General features: G+C 53.7%; 1 protein-coding gene across 7 annotated transcripts; it reads right to left on the bottom strand.

The window, feature by feature from the left end:
• Nucleotides 1-721: 721 nt before the first annotated feature.
• SERINC2 (serine incorporator 2) lies at nucleotides 722-19147 on the bottom strand. 7 transcript variants are annotated; one of them, XM_040227980.1, is made up of 11 exons: nucleotides 16094-16198; nucleotides 13913-13985; nucleotides 8201-8362; nucleotides 6928-7118; nucleotides 6401-6480; nucleotides 5921-6058; nucleotides 5107-5276; nucleotides 3303-3393; nucleotides 2873-3014; nucleotides 1805-2020; nucleotides 722-1291 (listed from the first exon to the last, which is right to left on the bottom strand). In XM_040227980.1, exons 3-11 carry the CDS (start codon nucleotides 8234-8236, stop codon nucleotides 1156-1158), a joined length of 1200 nt encoding a protein of 399 aa, XP_040083914.1. In that variant the 5' UTR covers nucleotides 8237-8362; nucleotides 13913-13985; nucleotides 16094-16198; the 3' UTR covers nucleotides 722-1155. The 7 variants fall into 7 exon arrangements, with proteins under 7 accessions (XP_040083914.1, XP_040083915.1, XP_040083911.1 ...); XM_040227981.1 differs by lacking the exon at nucleotides 16094-16198 and adding an exon at nucleotides 15304-15837; XM_040227977.1 differs by lacking the exons at nucleotides 13913-13985; nucleotides 16094-16198 and adding an exon at nucleotides 19114-19147.
• Nucleotides 19148-20685: the final 1538 nt, after the last annotated feature.

The raw sequence follows: 20685 nt of genomic DNA, 5'->3' as shown, positions 1-20685 counted from the left end.
TATCTGTTATGCCCACAGATGGAAGGGGCCAATGACCTGGCGATGGATATCACGAGGGCAAGAACCAGACTCAGGGGCCCAAAGCTAGGAGCTTCTTCATCCCCCTGCACTTGGCTGTGTGCCTTCAGAGATGAGCAGGCTGTTTCATCTGAGCCTGACAGCTGTCTTTTCCATCTGCTGAATGAGGAGCCAGGGCCTATAGGGGAATGACTTGCCCAGGCCCACAGGAGCCCCATAGCTTCTGCAGTTTAGCGGATCGGGGCCAGCTTGGCCAACGTTAGAGGACATACTCTTCCCCACTGCACCCTGGGGCCCAGAGCAGGTGCCAAGTCTACAGCAGGAAGAAGTGGAGCGTAGTGACAGTGCTTCAGCAGACCCTGGAAGACCTCAGGGTGGGCGCTGGTAACAAGAGAGGCAGCCTCTCAGCCACCCCCATGACCCCCTCCCCCACAACTTGACTCTGGCCTCATCACTTAACACTGCTCCAGGGCCCCCTTTTCTGACCCCCCAAGGCTCCCTTTCCCCAAAGCCCCTCCTTCCTCTATAGCCCCCACCCTCAGGCTCTCCGTGACCGAGTCGCAGAGCCAGGACCCTTCTCTCTGACCTTTGAGGTCCCTCATGGTCTGGCTCCTCAGCCCCCTCTGCCCTGACGTTGTTCCCAGCCGCCAGAGTGGTCCCCAGTCAGGAAGGGACCCACCTTGAGGGGGAAGGGGCAAAGACATGGGAGGCACACGCACTGGCTTCTTTATTGGCGGAGCCTGTGAGATTCAGTAAGGCATGGAGTCCAGGAAGGGGATGGGCCGTCCCGGGGCGTGTGGTCAGGAAGACTGGGGCCTCAGTGCCGGGCACCCCATTGCAGTGAGCACTTCTGCTCTGGGCAGCTCTCAGTGCTTCTCTCCTTCAAGACCCTCTCCTGGGGAGCCTTAGAACAAGGGGCCCTTTTTTTGCAAGAAGGTGAGTGTGGGCAAGTAGGGGCAAGGAGGAGGTGGCTCTGGAGGGGGGAGCTGGGGGCAGTGGCAGGGATGGATCTGATGCTCATCATCCCTGAAGGCACTAAGAACAGAGGGGCCCAGTACAGGGGCAAGCCCTGGAGGGGGGCGGGGGCTCAGCCTGCTGTCACCAGCCCCGAGGTTGGATGGGCTGCAGGGGGCTGCCTCAGCTGAAGTCGCGGTTGGGCAGGAGGAGGGGGGCTACCAGGGTCCACAGATAGAGGAGTAGCCCTGTCCAGCTGGCACAGATCTTCACCCACACGGCAGTCCATGTGCTGATCATCTTCCGGGTCTCACCGGGTCTGGAACACACCATCATCCCAGTGAGCCCAGCCCCAACCTTAGGATCCAGTTGTGACCCCTGACTTCACCTCTGGCTCTTACCCTGTAGCTCTAGTCCTATCTCTGATATATTTGACACTTGGCCTGGTTGGGTTGCCGTTCAATTGCTAAGTCTGACTCTGCAACGCCACGGACCACAGCATGCCAGGCCTCCTCTGTCCTCCACTATCTCCCAGAGTTTGCTCAAATTCACATCCCTTGAGTCAGCCTGATCTGCAAACTCGGTCTGCCCTGCCCAGGCCCAGCCTCACCTCCCATGAGCCCCTCTTCTCAGGCACTCAGCGAAGGTACCAGCTACTGAGCAGACCAGGCACGGGCAGGGAGACTGAGGCAGAGATGGGGCAGGCTTCCTGGAGGGTCCTAGAGAGACACCTCCCTGCCCAAGTCTTGAGCAGGGCCCAGGAAAGCCCCAGCACAGGGCCGGAGGGGAAGGCATGGGGCACACTGTGGGCATGGAGGCTCCATCCACGCACCTGTACCAGTTGGTGAGCGTCATCATGATGTGGACAGAAGCGAGTACCAGGCACAAGTGGAAGAAGGAGTAGCTGTAGGTGACACCGTCCTGCTCGTTGTCGAAGGCCCGGCCCTCAGAGACCACCACCTGCTGCTGCTGCGTGGTGTCCAGCACGGGCGGGCACTCCTCCGTCTGCATCAGGCTGTTCACCTGCCGGTGGTCTGAGGAGCGCAGACTATGGGAGGTGGGGGGAGAGTGTGGGTACAGCTGTCAGACCAGCACCACCAAGGTGAGCAACTGGGCAGCACCAGGGAGCCTCACACACCACGGCACTGGTCACAGTGACCATGGGCACCAGGGTCCCCGAGCCTCGGGAGCCGGTGGCCTGGTGGTTAGGCCCTCGGCCCTGGAGTTAACAAATTGCCTTGACTCTCAATTCTACCCCTATGTCCTGTGTGACCTTGGTTAAGACACTTAACCTCTCTGAGCCTCTGATTCCTTGTCTATAAAATCAAAGATAATAGTACCTCCCTTACAGGGGTGGTGAGGATTAAATGGAATATCAGTGTGAACCCCTAGCACTGTGCCTGGCACAGAGTAGACACCAAATAAACAGCCCCTGTTATTCTGATTGTTTACCTGCCATTTCGATAAGCATGTGTTGAGAACCTAGTATTGCAAAAGCTCATCCCACGTATTACATTCATTAATACTGTTTGCAATAATGCTCACCTCCTGTTACATTTGGTTTCCTTTTATTCATTTTAAGGAAGTAGGGTTACCTATTGCCTCCTTTCCATAATAAAAATAACAATGATTTTTTTTATCATTGCTTTTCTATAATGAGGTCTTGACATTTTTAACTATATTGAATAGTTCGAGACACATATACAATTTTGAAGACCCAACACATATCTTGAAAAAAAGCAAACGAAGACGTGGATTCCAGCCCACTCCATCAAGTTGAGAAAGCACCGCCTGCTGAGCTTGGTGTCCTGGCTCCCACACCCTCCCCTCACTTGTGGCTCAGGGCTCCCAATCATGATTCCTTCCCAGAGACCAGCCCCTACCCCCACCCTCCGCTTACCTGATGAAGACAGTGCACAAGATGAAGACGACGAGACCCACGATGCTCGGCGCATCCCACCAGTGGGTCTCGTAGCCCTCAGGGCCTGCCAGGACCGTCCCGTTGCCAAAGTGGGTCAGCAGGTGAGGGTTGCATTTCTGATCTGGGGATGGGAGCATGGTCACCCTCAGCCCATGCAGGCCAGGTCTGATCAGCCAGGGAGCCCAGAGGATGGGCTCAGATGGACAGACAGACACACATCCAACCGTCCAAGTCCTAGCGACAGCACTTAGACAAAACAACAGAGACAGCTCCAGGAATGATGGGGTCCTCTCGCCTCCCAGAAGGACTGAGTCTTGGAATGGGCAGGGGCTGGTGTGTCCCTGACATCTGTGAAGGTCCCCAGCCTAGGAAGAAGACCAGGCCTCCCAGAACCCAGGCGTCTACTCACCGGGGACATTGGACAAGGCCAACCAGGTGACAAACATGGTGTAGAGTGTGATGACCGAGGCCTGCAGCAGACCCGAGTTGGGCTGGGCATCCTGGCGAGAGCAGCCCATCAGTGTGACTCCTGACAAACCCAGTACCCCACACCCCACCCGCACCTAGCCCACTCACACCCAACCGGGGAACCTCAGAAACCCCCACCACCCTGGGGCCATCCCACCCCACACCCTTTGGGAGAACATACCATCTGGGCCACCCACTGCCCAACCTTGCCCACCCAAAGGTGAAGCCCTAATTTTTTCTCTTAACCGTTACCCGACTTGTTCCCCCACTGAGAAAACCCTTCAAGGGCAGCATCTCTTCACACTTCAAGTTAAAGCTCTCCTCCCTTTACCCCACTTCCGTCCTCACCTGGCCACCCCCCCCCCGCCCCGCCCTGTCCCCGCCACCTGCTCCTCAGCCACAGTGGCCACCTCTCTGTCTCAGCCTCCGGCAAGTCCTCGCCAACCTCAGGGCCTTTGCACTCACCGTGCCCTCCCCCCAACATGCTGCTCCCTCACATCTCTGCCCTGACAGCCCCTCTTTAGAATTCAGGCTTCTGCTTAAACAAGACCCCCCAGAAGGCCCTGAAAACCCTGAGTGCAGATGCCCCTGGCCCTGCCAGCCCACCTCCCTTTCACCCCACATTCCATTCTTTACATAGCACTTACAACCCAAAGTTATCTCACCTGGCCTCATTTCCTCACCTGGCTTGTTCCTTCCCAGGCCCCACCACACACACACATACTTGAAAATACCAATCTGAACTCTATGATTAAGAGCACAGGCTCTGGAGCCAGTCTGCCTGGGTTCAAATCCCAGTTCCACCCCTTACTAGCCATGTGACCTTAGGCAAGGTCTCCTTCCTTCTTTAAGCCTCTATTTCCTCATCTGGCAAGTGGGGATGATGATGGGGTGAGGACTAAATGACATAATAGATGCTGTTAATGGTCAGCTATTATTATTTCTCCTCTTACTCACAGCTGTATCCCCAACATCTAGAAGAGTGCCTGGCACAAAGTGGGTGCCCAAGAGGTATTTGCTGAATGAGTACTGATTGCTGTGGGACCTGGAACAGAGGCATCACCCTCTCTGAGCTTCCAATTTCTCACTGGCAAAAGGAAGCTCTGGCCAAAAGGAAGGTTCCCAACCTTTCTGCTGAGGACCCTCAAAGACTATCTAAGCTACCTCTGAAACCACTGATGAGCTGATATCCCAAAATGAAATATCACTGGACTTAGAAGGCCTCCTTTCTGAAGAACAAAAGATGGCCTTGGCAGCCCCCACCCATTATCCCAGATAGTCTGGGACTGGAAACTGGAACCGCACCTCCTAACACCACTTCTTGAGGTGTCTAGGAATCGTGACTTAGTGCCCTTTCCTAATATTCTCCTGATTTGCACTAAAAACTGATAACATTGAAATAATGATAACAACAGCCAATGTCTGATGGATATCAATAGGCCAGGCACTGTTCTGTGTTCACAAACATGGTCTCCATCTTGACAATAACTCCAAAAAGTGTTATTGTCCCCATTTAACATCTGAGATGAGAGAGGCACAGGGAGGTTAAGGCACTTTCCCAAAGACAGCCAGCATGTAAATGCAAGAGTCAAGACTCTAACCAAAGGAGGCTGACCTGGGAGCCCACACTGCACCCAGCCTCTGTGATGGAGAGACCCGGCTCCCAGCCCCCAAGGTTCCTACAAGGAGTCCCACAAACCGAGGGGCCTGGTTTCAGGTTGGGCAGAGACAGGCAGGGCTCTCACCTGGATCTTGGGCAGAACAGCAATGATGGAGACGCAGACACAAAGAGTGAGGTTGAGGCCAATGAAAACTTTGCCCTCATAGCAGGCACCAGGCTGGGTGTAGTAGACGAACAGCAGCGCCACGGCCGTGATCGACAGCGCGTAAAAGAGGAGGGTGAAGAAGAAGAGGCCTGGGAGGGAGGGGCAGCAGCAGATGGGTCTGGAGGCACAAGGACCCCCATTCCTCATCGGGCAGTCATCTGGCCTCGGGCTCCAGCTTCCTCCTCCAAGGAGTGCCTGCTAAACTTCCGTCCTCATCCAATCTTTGTGAGCTCCCACCCGACCCTGAACTAAAATGATTCACGGGCCACAAACACGGTCACCATAAATATAAAGACAATGAATAGACAACAGTCTTTCAAAGCAAGAACTAGATGCGTGGTGATCAGGGAGGTGTGACAACCAAACCAACCCCAAGTGAGCCTTTCTTCTCGACAGGTTCAGAAAATCGATCTGAGGAAGAACCCATTCTGCTACTGGGGATTCAATAACCAGGGGTCATTTGAAGTTTGGTCGGGCTGGGTGTGGTCAATTCTGCAGGGTGTGCTCCACCAGCCCCCTCCAGGGCCCTCCAGTGCAGCTCTCATCTGACCCATCTCAGCCGCCCGGATTAGCCGCCCTGCCCACACATACCCTTCTCTCCATCTGCCACGGACGGCTCAGTTCCTGTCCTAAGGCAGGAGGCAGCCTGAGATGCCCTCCAGGTCGCCGTCCTTCAGGGAGCCCCCTCCTCAGTTAGCTCAGCCCCTGCACGAGGCCACGGGGTAGCACTGACCTGCGTACCAGGCGCGGGAGTCACACTCCTCGGCCTTGCACAGCCACCGCTGGTTCCAGGAGTGCGCAAAGTCGATGAGCAGCAGCAGCTGGATGAGGAGGAAGACGAAGGAGCCCACGACACCGAAGTAGAACCAGACTGGGTGGGGAGAGGGGAGGGAAGCAAGGGGTCCGGCCGTGGGCAGCAGCCTAGGGAGGCACCCTCCAGGGTCTCATCTCACACTCACTTTCATACATTCAACAGTCATTCATGCCACACCCTGTACTGATGTCCCCTCCCTCAGGGAGACCCAGGCCACACACAGAGATGCTTTGTAGCAGGGTACAGGTTGGGTATCAAGGCAGGTCCCCTTAACCCCCAGAATTGCCCAAAGGCCACGTGGCCAAGCACCAGAGCCCTGTCTCCTGGGTGCAAACAGCAGTACCCACCAGTGCTTGGTCCTCTTGGTAGCCCCCCTCCCTCCCCACCAAGGCCACCTACTGTTGGAGAAGGAGCCATCAGGGATGTAGAAGGCGCCCACAGTGATGCCCACGAAAATCAGGAACTTAAAGAACCAAAACCTGTGGTGCAGAAATGGGTAGGTCAGACTAGAGAGCTGAGTAGGGGGATAGGAAAAGCTGGCCCCCCAGAATCCCATCCCCACAGGACAGGCACTGGGAGAGATGGCAGGGACTTTCCGATGATCTGATGGGCACAGAGAGTCTGTCCTGGCCTTTAAAAAAGTCCCGAGGGGCAGAGGGAAGGACCAATTAGGGGTGAGGATGGCCACCCAGGTTCTAGCCCCAACTACGCCACTAAATTGTTGTGAAACCAGAGGCATGTATTGTCTTTCCTGGGCTTTATTTCCTCATCTGAGAAATGGGTACTGCTCAATGAACTGGATCTCTGTGCTGTGTCCTCCTGGCTTCGGCAGCTCCTGAGTCTGAAGGTAGGGTCTGGAGACAGGCAGAGGATGGGGAAATCCACTGTGAGAGGGCCTCAGGGTACAGGTGGGGCCCCCTCCTCACCCGTTCTGGATGGCAGCCCGGGGGTCTCGACTGCTGCGCACGCAGATCATGAGCAAAGAGAAAAGGAAGAAGAAGGCCGCCATAGCGAAGCACATGCGGTAGACGGCGCGGTGGCCGAGCAGGGAGCCACAGTCGATGTGGCCCTGCAGGAAGACGCGGGATCCGGTCCCCTCATTACACACCCAGGGCAGCTGTGGAGACAGACAGAGCAGCTGGAACACCCCACCCCACCCAGAACGCAAGGTGACCCTGCCCAGGCCTCCCCCAACCAAGGCAAGAGGTTCTCCCTGGAGGCCTGGGCTACACGGCAGTCTGTCCCTCTCACCTCCATCCACCACCCATCTCCATTCCCACCCACCTTTGCTGCTCAAGTCCCGTGAGTGAGCCCCCCAGGGACAGACATCCAGTTAGATCTTGTTAATTTCCCTACTATCATCTCACAACCCCATGACTATACCGCACTGTCCGAGGCAGGGTTTTCCAAAGCGCTCTCCCCTTACCAGTTACATCAGAATCCGCTGAGGTACCCTGTCCTATGGAACTAGAGTCTCTAAGGTGGAGTCTGAGATTCTGCATTTCTAGCACACTCCCCAGGGGATTCATGCCTCTGTGCACACTAGCATGTCAAAACCTCTGGCCTCATTGTGTCACTGGCTATGAAATATTGAGATGGAGGGAAGACAAGACCCTCAAAACTGGGCTTATGCATCAAAGTGGGGAGAGCCTGCCCTGGGCCACTGTCTGGCGCGGGGGCAGTAACAATTCATGAGACTCCCCACGGGGACCATGGCTTATGAGAAGTGAGGAGGATCAAACCCTCCTCCCAATGTGAAGAAACAACCCCCCTAATGTCAAGCTTGGATCATTGGTGCGCTAGACACTCTCGCCCATCTCTCTCTCTCTCTTTTTTTTTAACTTTTCGGCTTTTTTATAAGCAGTTGCACCGCGGGCTCATCAAACTGGTGTTTCTTGAAAACTGGGAGTCTGGCTAAAACGAATCTCCAGGTTCCCTGGTAATTGACAAGGTAGTCGTGTTCCTTTATGGACAGAGGGGCTAACAGCCAAGGATGGTGCCAGGGTGGGGGTGGGGTGTGCAAATGGTGCTAAGGGGGAGGTGGGCTTTAGGGAACACGGAGGGGGTTTCATCCTCAGCGGTCCACTGGTTTTCATTTGTGATTCACTCCAAACCCTCCCTGTCCTGCCCACCTCTTGATCAGCTGGGCCCCCTGGTAGCTGAGCCTTTGCCAGAGGCCAGGTCCTGCAGGCAGCTCACCTTGTAGAGCTGGCTCTCCACGCCAGGACTCAGCATGATGACGCACACCAGCACCCCGAGGAAGAGGAAGACCGTGAAGAAGAGGCGGCTCAGCGTGGAGTTGTGGCTACAGGGGCAGCAGCTGCACAGGATGCAGGGGGCAGAGCCACACAGGCAGGACGCCTGCACGGAGGGTGGGGACGGCACCTTACTCTCTGCCTCTTCTCCCTTTCCCGGCCCGAGCACGCGGCATCCTCCTGGGCTCACTGCCTGCTGCCTGGTCAGTATCTCCAAACCTACACAGAGCCCTCCCATGCCACGCTATGGAAGGATACCTATTCCCCAGATGTCACCCCATTTAACTTTCAAGCCCAAGGGAGAGGCCAAGCAGACCAAGGCTGGAAGAGGCTGGGTTGCCCAAGGACACACAGCCAGCAAGCAACAGAATGCAGATTCAAACCTGGATCTATCCTCAGGGGTTACTGTGGCTTCGGAGAGAGAAAGCTGAGGTCACATTGTTTCTTATTTCAGATGAAGCAGAGTGGAAAAAAAAATTCAGAAGGCCAAGCCTGTCACTAGTTAGCCATGTAACCTTATACAGTTCACTTACTCTCTCTTAACCTCTTTCATAAAATGGAAATCAGAGGGTACCTGGTTCTCACATGGCAGTTTTAAGAATAAAATCAGGATTTTAAATTCTAACTCCCTCAGGCTCCCTGTCCTCCTTCCCTGCTTTATTTTTCTCCAAAGGACTTAGACAACCACCTGACTGGCTTCACAGCTGACTCATGGTGCCTGCCTCTCATTGTTAACATGTGAGCTCCACCAGGGCAGGGGGGTTTGTCTGTTTTGTTCGCCGTGGAGGTGCCAGAAATGGGAAGCAGGCCTGACACATCATTGGGAGTTCGGGGACTGTCTGTGGAATGAGTGTAAAGTGTCTGGCGTGGTACCAGACATATGTTAAGACCTCAAGAAACAGCAGGCGCTGATCACTCAACATCTGCTGAATGAACGGAATGAAGGATATAAGAGGCTGGGATTCCCGCCCTGGGGCTGCACCAGTTTGGATGGCAGAGATGTCCAGCCCCTTCTGTCTCGGCACCTCTGCCCTCTGTCAGCCCCTCCCTCCCGGGGGTTGGCTGGAATCACTTAGGGGCTGGTGATGCCACTCGGGTCGTAGCTATAGCCTCAGCCCATGGAAGCCAGTTCCTCAGCCCAGCCTTGGAGGAAACAGGCCCACATCCAGATATCTGTGGGTCACTGTTTCTCCTCCTCCAGACAGCTCTGACTCTTCATTCAGGTATGTGAGAGTGGGGAGGGCAAGAGACACAGGTTCCACCCTCCTGGAGTTTTCAAGGGCAGGAAAGCAACTCTCACCACATCCTTACACCAGTCATGGTAAGTGCTCCCATGAGAGTGACCGCCGGGGGCCTAGTTTAGATGGGAGGTGGCGAGTCACTGCCCTGAAGGGATGCCATTTAAGCTGAGAGCTGAACAGTGAGGACTCACTCTCCTGGCCAAGACGTAGAAAGAGTGTTCCAGACAAAAGGAAGAGAGCCTGCAGTGGCTCTGGGGACGGACAGCAGCTGAGTGTTGGAGGAAGGAAAAGAAGGCCTTGTGGTCAAAGCTTCAAGAGCAAGTGAGTAATGAGGTCAGCCAGGCTGGTGGGGCCTGGCAGCCACGTACAAGACCCTGGTATTCTTCATTCCTATGAGCAACGGGCCTCCATTGCCATTGGTCACCACCTCCCAAAGAGGAGAGAGACAGGAACAGCCTTCTACTAAGTGACCAGCTTTGCAGAGAGAGGCTGAAAGGGCCCCTTGCTCCCCTGAGACCCTGTCCCCCGCTTTCTGGACTGGTCACAGCAGCACCACACACTCTGCTTGCGGTGCAGCTGCCTTCCCGTCTCCTCCCTCCTCTCCCCTCACACTGGAAAGGCCCCTGGGAATGCCCCTTATAACCTATCTCTCTTACCCACAAAGCCAAGCACAGCCTGGATGCTAAATGAAATGCCTGCAGAATAAAATTCTCCCTCAGGGTCCAAATCATAACAATCCACCCATCCATCAATTTCTGGTTGTATCTTGCAAACCCCGCCCATAGCCCTGACTCCTATCCATGGCTACTTGGAGGGTGGGGTGGTGAGAAGATAAGCAAATGACAAAAATAGTGTTTTATAAGCCATAAAGAGCATTCTAAGATCAGAGAGGTTAATAGACTTGCCAGAAATCACACAGCAAGTGGATGGCAATAATAATAGTGATGGCTTCCCTTTATGATGAGTTACGCTGTCCCAGAAACTAGTGAGCACTTTGTCTAGACTAAGCCTCACTGACACTATGAAGTATGTTGTAACCTCCCATGTATAAACGGGGAAACTGAAACTCAGGGAGATGGCATGACCAAGGTTACGCTGCAAGTAAGCTGAGGAGCTGGGATTTGAGATCAAGTCTGTCTGCACCAGGGTCTGCTAAGTCATGGATGGCAGTCTTGTTTAATTTCAAAACACCCCAGCAATGAAAACAATTCCTCCAGTGCCCAAGAAAACCAAGGGAGGCCAACAGGCACTGTTCTTAAAAAGCAGAGACATTATTTTTCCAACAAAGTTCGTATAGTCAAAGCTATGGTTTTTCTAGTAATAATGTATGGATGTGAAAGTTGGACCATAAAGAAGGGAGAGTGCCAAAGAATTGATGTTTTTGAACTGTGGTGTTGGAGAAGACCCTTGAGAGTTCCTTGGACTGCAAGAAGATCAAACTAGTCAATCCTAAAGGAAATCAATCCTGAATATTCATTGGAAGGACTGATGCTGAAGCTGAAGCTCCAAAACTTTGGCCACCAGATGCAAAGAGCTGACTCATTAGAAAAGACCCTGATGCTGGGAAAGATTGAAGGCAGGAGGAAAAGGGCACGGCAGAGGATGTTATGGCTGGATGGCATCACCAACTTGATGGACATGAATTTGAGCAAGCTCTGGGAGATAGTGAAGGACAGGGAAGCCTGGCGTGCTGCAGTCCATGGGGTCACCAAGAGTCGGACATGACTGAGCAACTGAACAACAACAGGCACTGATTTCAGGAACCAAGTACCCAAGTACCCAGGTCAAGCTGGGCTCTGGCTTGTTACCATTTCCATCTGAGACATTTGAGACACAAGAAAAACTGCCACACTGCAGTCAGGGAGGCTGGCCTTTCAATTTACTCTGGTTCTTAGAGATAAAAATCCAGGTATTTCTGATACCTGAAATCTCAGGCTTCCAAGGACCTGGCTGGTAGCCAGAGAGACCAGGTTTGGGAGACAGAAATACACACAGCCCCTTCCTCCCACCCTGGCTGCTTCTGGAGCACCCTTGCAGTTGTTCATACATTCTGATCTCTACTCCCCACCTCTGGGGATCACTCCAACCACAACTTCTTCCTACACAAATACCAGCCCGCAGAGTAAAAGCAGACACCTGCACACGTACATACACACGGATGTTCACAGTGACACTGTTCACATGAGGAAAACAATAGGGGAAAGCTGAAAATAACTAAATGCCCATCACTGCACCATGGTACTCCCCTAAGAGGGATCTCTCTACTGGATGGAGCAGCTGTGTTGGTAACACTTAAATAGGTATATGAAACTAAATACAGTTAAATGTAAATTATACCCCAATAAAGTTGATTTTATTATTGAAAAAACAAAAATTTTAAATTAAGAAAAAAAAACTAAAATAGGCACGAAGCTTTAGGTTGCATCAGCTTATTAGAATATCAAGAAACTGCAAATGATCTCTTTTGCCCCACACCAGCAGACAGTGGTGGATTACTGACCCCATGGAATGGTACAGAAGCAGGAAAGATGAAAATCTCTAGATTGACAGCAACACAGGCTATGCTTGAGATGCAACGTGAAAGGCCAAGGTAGGCTATTACACCATTCCTACACTCAGATTACAACACAGCCCTCCCCAAATGCGCTCAGGGGAAAGGCAGCAATGGAGAAGCACCAGAACTTAGACTGGTGGAATCTCAGCACCAGCCAGATTCTCAGAAAGGAGAACTCAGAACTCAGAAAACCCCGGGCCGGATCGTCTATAAGCTGCAAGGTTCTGTGGCACCCCCAAGCTAGCTGACCACCCTGCTGCTGCTGCTGCTGCTGCTGCTGCTGCTGCTAAGTCGCTTCAGTCGTGTCCGACTCTGTGCGACCCCATAGACGGCAGCCCACCAGGCTCCCCCGTCCCTGGGATTCTCCAGGCAAGAACATTGGAGTGGGTTGCCATTTCCTTCTCCAATGCGTGAAAGTGAAGTCGTTCAGTTGTGTCCAACTCTTCGAGACCCCGTGGACTGCAGCCCACCAGGCTCCTCCACCCATGGGATTTTCCAGGCAAGAGTACTGGAGTGGGGTGCCATCGCCTTCTCCGAGCTGACCACCCTAGCCCGAGACAAAACACAGGAGAGAAGAGGGCAGCCCAAGACTACTTCAAGCACACTTCTTTCCCCGACGCAATGTGAAGAGGAGAGGGCCCTGTTGTGCCCCTGCCGCCAGCTGGCAGGATGACCTTAGACAAGTCTCTTTTCGCCCCTGTGGGACTCAGTTTCCTCAGCCATAAAATGGGCTTCCAGGCAGGGCGGTGAAGCAGCTTGCCCATCAGACAGCCATGGGTTTCAGCAGCTTCCCCACTTCCTCAAATGTGGTGTCCGGTGCTTTACCGCTGGTGGGCGCTTACAGAGCAGCTATTGCATGCCAGCTTCAGGCTAAGTTCCACAGAACCCTCCTGACATGCTGAGAGGTGGTACCACGGTGCTCTCCACTTTACAGACAAGGAGAGAGGTTCTCAGTCACGCAGCTGAGAACAGATGAAGCCAGGATCCAGACCAACCAGTCTGATGCAAAGGTCTTTCATACTCCCTCGCCTGTAGAAGGCCATCCCTAAGTATCTGCTGACCGTCCAACTCACCCTGTGCTGACCTGCTTGGTGACTCCCATCTCCAGTGGGTCTATCTTGTCTCCTCCTGGCCAGGACTCACCTTCAGTCCAGCACAAACACTGACCAAGAGAGCCACTTGTGGACTTCCCTGGTTATGCAGTGGATAAGAATCCACCCACCAATGAAGGGGACACGGGTTCAATTCCTGGTCTGGGAAGATTCCACATGCCACGGAGCAACGAAGCCCATGTGCCAAAACTACTGAGCCAGCGCTCAAGGGCCCGTGAGCTGCAACTACTGAGCGTGTGTGCGGCAACTACTGAAGACCTCTTGCCTAGAACCCGTTCTCCGCAACAAGAGAAGCCACCACAATGAGAAGCCCTTACTTGGTGACTAGAGAGTAAGTAGCCTTACTCTCTGCAACTAGAGAAAAGTCCACACAGCAATGAAGACCTAGCAGAGCCAAAAGTAAATAAATAAATAAAACTCTTTTTTTTTTTAATAAAAGAGAGAGCCACTTGCATTCCTTACTTGCTGCGACAGATTTGCATCTGACCAAGGGGACACACGTATGCCAAAATGTTCCCCCTAAAGATGCCTGACAACCCCTCATTAGAACTTCAGTCCTCTCAGGCAAGTGTCCATTGAAACATTGTTACTGGTTAGGCAGCAGTGCCCAACAGCACCACTTAATACTATGTGGCTGTGGGAAAATCGTCTTCTCTCTCTGATCCAGCTTCCTCAGCTGTGAATAATGTTAACTTCCTCACTGGGGTCACTGTGAGGACTAAGTGAAAGGATATATACAAAATGCTCACTACACTGCTGGGCTCTGAGTTCTGGACCTACAGTAAGGACCTAGTCAATGGTGGCTATCATCAGTATCACAATCTCCAAAATAAGTTAACTCTGTCATGGTTGTGGGGGGAGTGGGGTAGGTAGGTAATTATATGGCATGGGTGAAGGGCTCAGCACAGCACTTGGCATGCAGTAAGTACCCGGTAAACATCAGAGGTCAGAATGCCAAGGGGAGGCTCCTAACAGGAGGGGCAGGTCCCTTGCAGACATTAGATACCTGCAACCTCCCGAACCTCCCAATTCTACTCTGGGCCAACCCTGCCCCTCAGCACCCAGAATATGAAGGGAGGGGAGACGTGGGCAGAAGCCTAGACTAGGGATCAGATATTAATCCTGACTGTGCCGATCTTCCTCCTTTCGCTGTGCAACCTTAAGCAAGTTGGCTAACCTCTCTGGGCTGCAGCTTCCTCATCTATAACCCATGGCCTGTCTGGTGCCTTCTGATTCAGCATTGCAGGAGCCTGACTCAGAGACCAGCAATTGGTTCCAGAGGGAATTCTCCACCCACCTTTTAAAAATGATAATAACAATAGCTCCTGTTTGGAGAGCTAACTATGTGCCAAGAACAAGGTGGGGCACTTTTAAATCTTGAGGGAGGCAGATAGAGAGACAGAGGCACCCAGAAATGGCAGGTTTCCTTTCAACCACCTCCCCCACCCCCAAGCTAGCCCAGCCAGAAGGAATTCTAGTCAACTCCAAGGAAACTCTCCCTCCTCCACCAGGAAGCAAACCCTTTCTGGCCAGAGCTCCAACCCAAACTTTGGTGTCACTGGGCAGGAAGAGATCTCAGGAATCAGCTCCTGCACATGCACACGTGAGTGCACACACACACACACAGACACCCTTCACAGATGGGAACATGGAGGCCCAGAGGGGACAAGGGTCCAGGGACCCACTCTATAGCCTCTCTGTGCAGACACCCTTCTCAGAAAATAGCTGTAAAGTACATCTCTCTAGATCCCCAGCTGTGGGCCCCAACACCCCCATCCTATCATTCACACACATCGGGGACAAAGGAAAGTTAAGTCTGGGATTCAGCAGCCACCAGAACCTCCCCCTTCCTCTCGGCTCCTCTTTGTGTAGGGCAAAGGGGGAGGGGGCTGCCTTGAATGAACCTCAGATTTAATGAAGGGAAGAGGGAAAGGAAAGGGGGCTGGGAAAAGGAGAAGGGGCCTCCCCGCCGGGGTCTGGCTGACGCTCCTCCCCTCTGCTGGCAGCAGCGCCAACAGACGCTGGCTGCTCCCCAGGTTCCGAGCAGACGACCAGGTAGTCCCTCCCCGCCCCCACACACCCCAACCTCCCTCAGGTTCTGGGTTTCCCCACCCAGAGTTGGGCCGGTGTTGGCCGTAACCCGCAAGACGGACTCAAGCTCGCTCAAGACCGGCGTAGAAAGGCAGAGAGGGTCTTCCTCCCCACCCCCCACTTCTGCCCTGGGGACTAGGAGGGAAAGGTCTGGGGTTCACTGGAAAAGTGCCAAGGAGTCTGGCCTGAGCCAGACTGAAAAGCAGGAACAAGGTTCGGAGAAACTGACAGCCCGGACCCGCACGGAACAATGACAGATGTGAAGAGGCTTCAGACAGACAAAGACAGGCGGACGAACGAACGGACAGATATGAGACACATACAGAGGGACAAACTGAGGCAGACGGGCAGGGACAGACAGCCTGACTGACACACAGACAAACAGAGGACACCCGGCAGAGAGGGGCAGGGACCGGCAGGCACACAAAGAGAGCCTCCGGGAGGCAGACGAGCACACTCCCAGGACGACTCCAACTTGGGCCAACTGGGGCTGCAGCGCCCATCCCCGCCCTGAGCTCTGGGCCTCAGTCTCCCCAGTTCCCTGGAGGGGCGCCCGCCCAGGACACTCCCTTCCCCCCGCCCCGGGGCGCCCCACCCCTTCCCCCGCGGTAACCCGATCGCCGGACACCAGCCGTCTCCGGCGCCCGCGGGCCCGGAATGGGGGTGGGAGGACTCGATGAGCCAGGGTACCCGAGGAGCGAGGAGGCGGGGTGCGGGCCCAGAAAGACAAGTTTGGAGGAAGGAAAAAGAAGAAACTATTTGGAGGAAGAAAACAGGACAAAAGTACGAGCCCGAAGAAGGGGCAGGCGGCGCGGGCGGGCGACGCGGTCAGGACTCACGCAGCTGAGCAGGGAGCAGGCGCCCAGACAGGCCCCCATGTTTGCGGCGGCGCGGGGTGCGGGGCGCGGGCCGAGGGCCGAGAGGTGCGGGTTCCCGTCCGGCTCCAGGCGCCCGGGGCTGGCCCCGCCCCTACACCGCCCCCTGCCCCGCCCCGGCCCGGCTCCGCCCCACCTGCCGAAACCGCTCGCCGCTTTCCGGCTATGTTGGGGCCTCCTGGGACTCACCTGGGGCAGGTGCGCTGGGCGGGACCATAAGGAAAATGCGGGTACCGGGGATTCCAGCTGCCGCGCAAGCCGCGCAACTGGACTCATGTCCGGATACAAACTGATGGTTTGGAAATAGGGAGACCTGGGTTCGATTCCCGGCGAGGCCACAACACGACCTCAGCAACACTTCTCCCTACCCCAAGAGATGGTCACACGGGACTCCTCTGCGTTTGGCATAGCCTCTGCCCAATACCGAAGTGTTGCATGATTGGACAAAGAAATGGGCAAGTCACTTCACCTCTCTGAGCCTCAGTTTCCCCGTCTGAGGATACCTTCTTCAGAATCAGGTGTGCGCTCCCTGCCCCCGCTTCTAGGACACACCTGTTCTTCAAGCTCGACTGACTCCTGGCTTGGACCACATGCTCCCCCCAGAAACACCCAAACCTGGCCCCCAGCTAAGGAGCTCAGAGGGATGGGTGGGTCACATTCCTGCCAGACCATCCCGCAGAGAGGTGGGAGAAACCCAGAAGCAGGGCTCTGTAATTACACTCGCTTCACCCTCCAGCCCTCTCTCCTCACCCAACCACAGGTGGGATAATGTTAGGGAAGAAATCTGTGTTCCTCGAAGCTGGCCCCAGGGTCAGAGATCTGGGCCTGCCTACATCCTTGATGACTCACCTGGTGGGTGCCAGCCTGAGCCATTCATTGTGTTGCAAACATACCCTACACTTTCCCTCCTCCACACTTGTTCACAGGTTACCCTCCCCCTGAAAAGTCCTTTTTATCCTCCTCTCTCATGCATTGGAAAAGGAAATGGCAACCCACTCCAGTGTTCTTGCTTGGAGAATCCCAGGGACGGGGGAGCCTGGTGGGCTGCAGTCTATGAGGTCGCACAGAGTCGGACACGACTGAAGCGACTTAGCAGCAGCAGCAGCAGCAGCAACCCTTCAAACTCTTGGTCTTATCCCGTATCTTCTCGGTGAAGAGGGCAGCCACTGCCCTGAAACCATTACCTGGCCCCAGTAGGGATAACTAGCTTCCTGCATCTCTGCGTTTCTAAAACATGGGACTCCTTTATGGCCTCATAGATAGCTAAAGTTACCACACAGCTAAGCTCATACCAAACTCTTCCACCTGCATGCTGCGTGCTCAGTCATGTCTGGCTCTTTGTGACCCTATGGACTGGAGCCCACCAGCTCCTCTGTCCATGGGATTATCCCGGCAAGAATACTGGAGTGGGTTGCCATTTCCTCCTCCAGGGGATGTTCCAGACTCAGGGATCAAACCTGTGTCTCCTGCAGCTCCTGTATCAGCAGGCAGAATCTTTACCACTGAGCCACCTGGAAGCCCCAGACTCTCCCACCTACATGGTCCCATCCAAGGCCTGCAGTAACCCTGAGAAGTAGATTAACTCCCACTTCATCCCATTTTACAGATGAGGAAACAGGTTCAAAGAAGTAAAGTGACGTGCTAGATGTAAACTGAGGACTTAATACAAATCAGCTATGACTATTGTGGTTGCTACTATTGCTGCTCAAAGCCACACAGCTCAGATGGGCAGCACTAGAAGACCACCCAATCTGGCCCCAGTCTGAGAACCTCAGGCCTGTCCCTGACATCCTACTGCCTCTGGGTGAAAGCAGATGTGGCACCCAGTGTGCCTCTTTTTCTGTCCAATCATGTCTTCAGCCTTAGTCTGAGACCCTTAAGCGACTCTGAGCCACCCAAGGACTGTTTGATTCACCTCTTGTGGGTCCCTCCCCTGACCTGGGCACAGCTAGGCAGTGAAAGTCCCCCAAATGAATGAGTGAACTGAATGTTTCCCACAAGCCCAGTGTCCTCATTCTGCCACTCAGCAGTCTGAAGTGAATCCTTCTCATGGCCACCCACCCCAGGGTCATCTCCTTTTGACATTTCTGCCCCACGGGTCAAATTTTCCATCCCTCAATCACTCCCTTTCCAAGACCTGGTCTAGTAGAAAATGGCTAGTGGTCCAGTGGCTAAGATTCCACACTCCCAATGCAGGGGGCACCGGTTTGATCCCTGTTGGGGAACTAGATCCTGCAAGCCGCAGCCAAAAATCCTGCATGTGGCAATGAAAAGATCCCGCGTGCCCCAACTAAGACTCAGCACACCCAAATAAATAAATAAAAATATTCTCTAAAAAAAGAAAAAAAGGGGCTTCCCTGGTGGCTCAGTGCTAAAGAGTCCGCCTGCCAAGGCAGGAGACACAGGTTCAATTCCTGATCCAAGAAGATCCCACAGACCTCAGAGCAACGAAGCCCGGGGGCCATAACTATTGAGTCTGTACTCTAGAGCCTGGGAACTGCAACAAGAGAAGCCGCCTTGAAGAGAATCCTGCTCACTGGCTGGCTGCAACTAGAGAAAAGCTAGTGCAGCACCAAAGACCCAGCACAGCCAAAAATAAATAAATATAAAAGAAATCGCCCAAGACCTCAACAAGCAACACCTGACACCCTGGTTCTGTCACCACCTCTCATACCCTCTGCTGTCATGGAGGTCACTTCTCCTCTGAATTCAGCGTGATTATCCTGCTTAACCTCACAGAACAGTTGTGAGTGTCTGGAAAGCATTTTAAGAAATAGGCAGTTATCTGAAAAGACGGAGGGATTAATATGCTTGCAACTGTAGAGAGACAGCCCCTTCTGACTTTTTTAGATTGAAGCTTTCCAAAACAGGAAAAACAGAGGTCGTGCCCTCACCCTACCCACGATGCCAAACTGGGCTCTCACATCCCTGCGTTGCCCTGGACAGAGGGGCAGACCCCTCCCCACCCCATGCAGTAAACTCACTGTGTTGCCTTGTCCTGGTGCCTCCTCCTCTTCCAGCCTCATCCTTCTCATCTGTAAAATGGAGATAATTGTTTCTGCTAGTGAGGAGGTGGATAAAGACGCTTCATTCCTCGGTATCCTGACCAACCTACCCACCTTTCTCCCAGTCTTAAATCTCTTGCAAGGGACCAGAATCACTCTGGCTTTTACACCTCCAAGGGCAAGATTGGAGTCAGCAGCTGTGTGATTCTGGCCAATCACCCATTCTGTTGAAGCCTCACTGGAGGGTTGGGATTCAGGCTCACCACAGCTCCTCCAACCATATAATGCCGTGTAAACTATGCCCATTGAGAGAAAACTGCAGTGATCATTGGGTCCATCCCCCTGTGCCCATCACCCAGCCAAGATGCTAAACTCTCCAGATCCCAAGGAAGCAAGCTCCGGCTTCTTGGGCCACTCACCCCGAGAGTTCTCTTATCTGATCTCATTGGGGCTCAGTTTTCAAATGTGCAATATGGGAATAATCCCCTGATCAAGCCCCTGGTACCCCCTAGTATCTCCCAACCATCCTTGCCCGTCTCTCTCACCATCCTCCCGTCCATGGGGACTCAGATGCACTCTGGCTTTGAGCCTCCTGTCCCCTTGCCTTCGCTCTCTGCACTGGCCTCCACTTCCTGCTTCTGACCCATTTACAGAGCAGGGCTGAAGTTATCCCTTATGAATATTCATGTAGGTAATGAGGGCTTGGGATTGGGGGAGCATCTGGGGAGAGGCATTAACAAGACACCATCCACCTACTGTCCCCCCACACAGCCCCCTGTCAAGGCTGCCCTCCCTCCCAAAGGGTGCTTGGGAGTTTGAGGCAAAGGTTGAAGTAACCGCAATAATAATATCCACAGCAACCATTTTTAAGTGCTTACAGCATACCAGGCACCCTACTAAGAGCATCTCCTGTAAGATACTTTTCAGATGGGAACTATTTTCCCATTTAACAGATGAAATCGATGCTCCAAGAATTAACACTCATATAAGTCATATGTGAAACCTGCACAGTGATTACATGCAGAGCAAGGATGGAATCCAGGTTTTGTCAGACTGCAGAACTGGTCCTCTTAACTGGTGCCCCCCATATGCATGGGGCCGCGCTCAGGAGCACATGGTCACGGGGCCACACCTGGACCTCACATTCCAGCAAATGTGCTCACAGTGGTCTTCAACGACCAAGGCTTTAGGAAAGGACTCAGGTGCTGGAAGTGTCTCCATCTGGATAATAGGAAGACAAGCAGACAGGTGGGAGACACAGTGTATATTCACAAACACACACACACACACACACGGTGGTGCTGGAAGTGTCTCCATCTGGATAATGGGAAGACAAGCAGACAGGTGGGAGACACAGTGTGTATTCACAAACACACACACACACGGTGCACCTGTGAGTCTAGAGTGTGTTGATGCAGGTAGAGTGTGTTGTATGTGCCTGGCAGTGAGTGTGTGTGACACAGATGCCCCTGAGGTTGCCCAGAGATGCACCGCTCTGCCACTTTTCTTCCTTTTCCAATTGACCAGGGGGCCTGCTGGGTGCCAGGTCAG

Source organism: Oryx dammah, unplaced genomic scaffold (genome assembly GCF_014754425.2).
Source record: "Oryx dammah isolate SB20612 unplaced genomic scaffold, SCBI_Odam_1.1 HiC_scaffold_27, whole genome shotgun sequence".
In the NCBI taxonomy this organism is placed as follows: domain Eukaryota; kingdom Metazoa; phylum Chordata; class Mammalia; order Artiodactyla; family Bovidae; genus Oryx; species Oryx dammah.
This window is presented reverse-complemented; position numbering and strand designations above follow the sequence as displayed.

Coding starts and splice junctions, on each gene's coding strand:
- SERINC2 (XM_040227979.1), bottom strand. CDS start 16,132: ATGGGGGCCTGTCTGGGCGCCTGCTCCCTGCTCAGCTGC. Junction 7,119..8,200: donor TGGAGAGCCAGCTCTACAAG/GTGAGCTGCCTG, acceptor CTGTCTCCACAG/CTGCCCTGGGTGTGTAATGA. Junction 5,277..5,920: donor CTCCCGCGCCTGGTACGCAG/GTCAGTGCTACC, acceptor CCTCCCTCCCAG/GCCTCTTCTTCTTCACCCTC.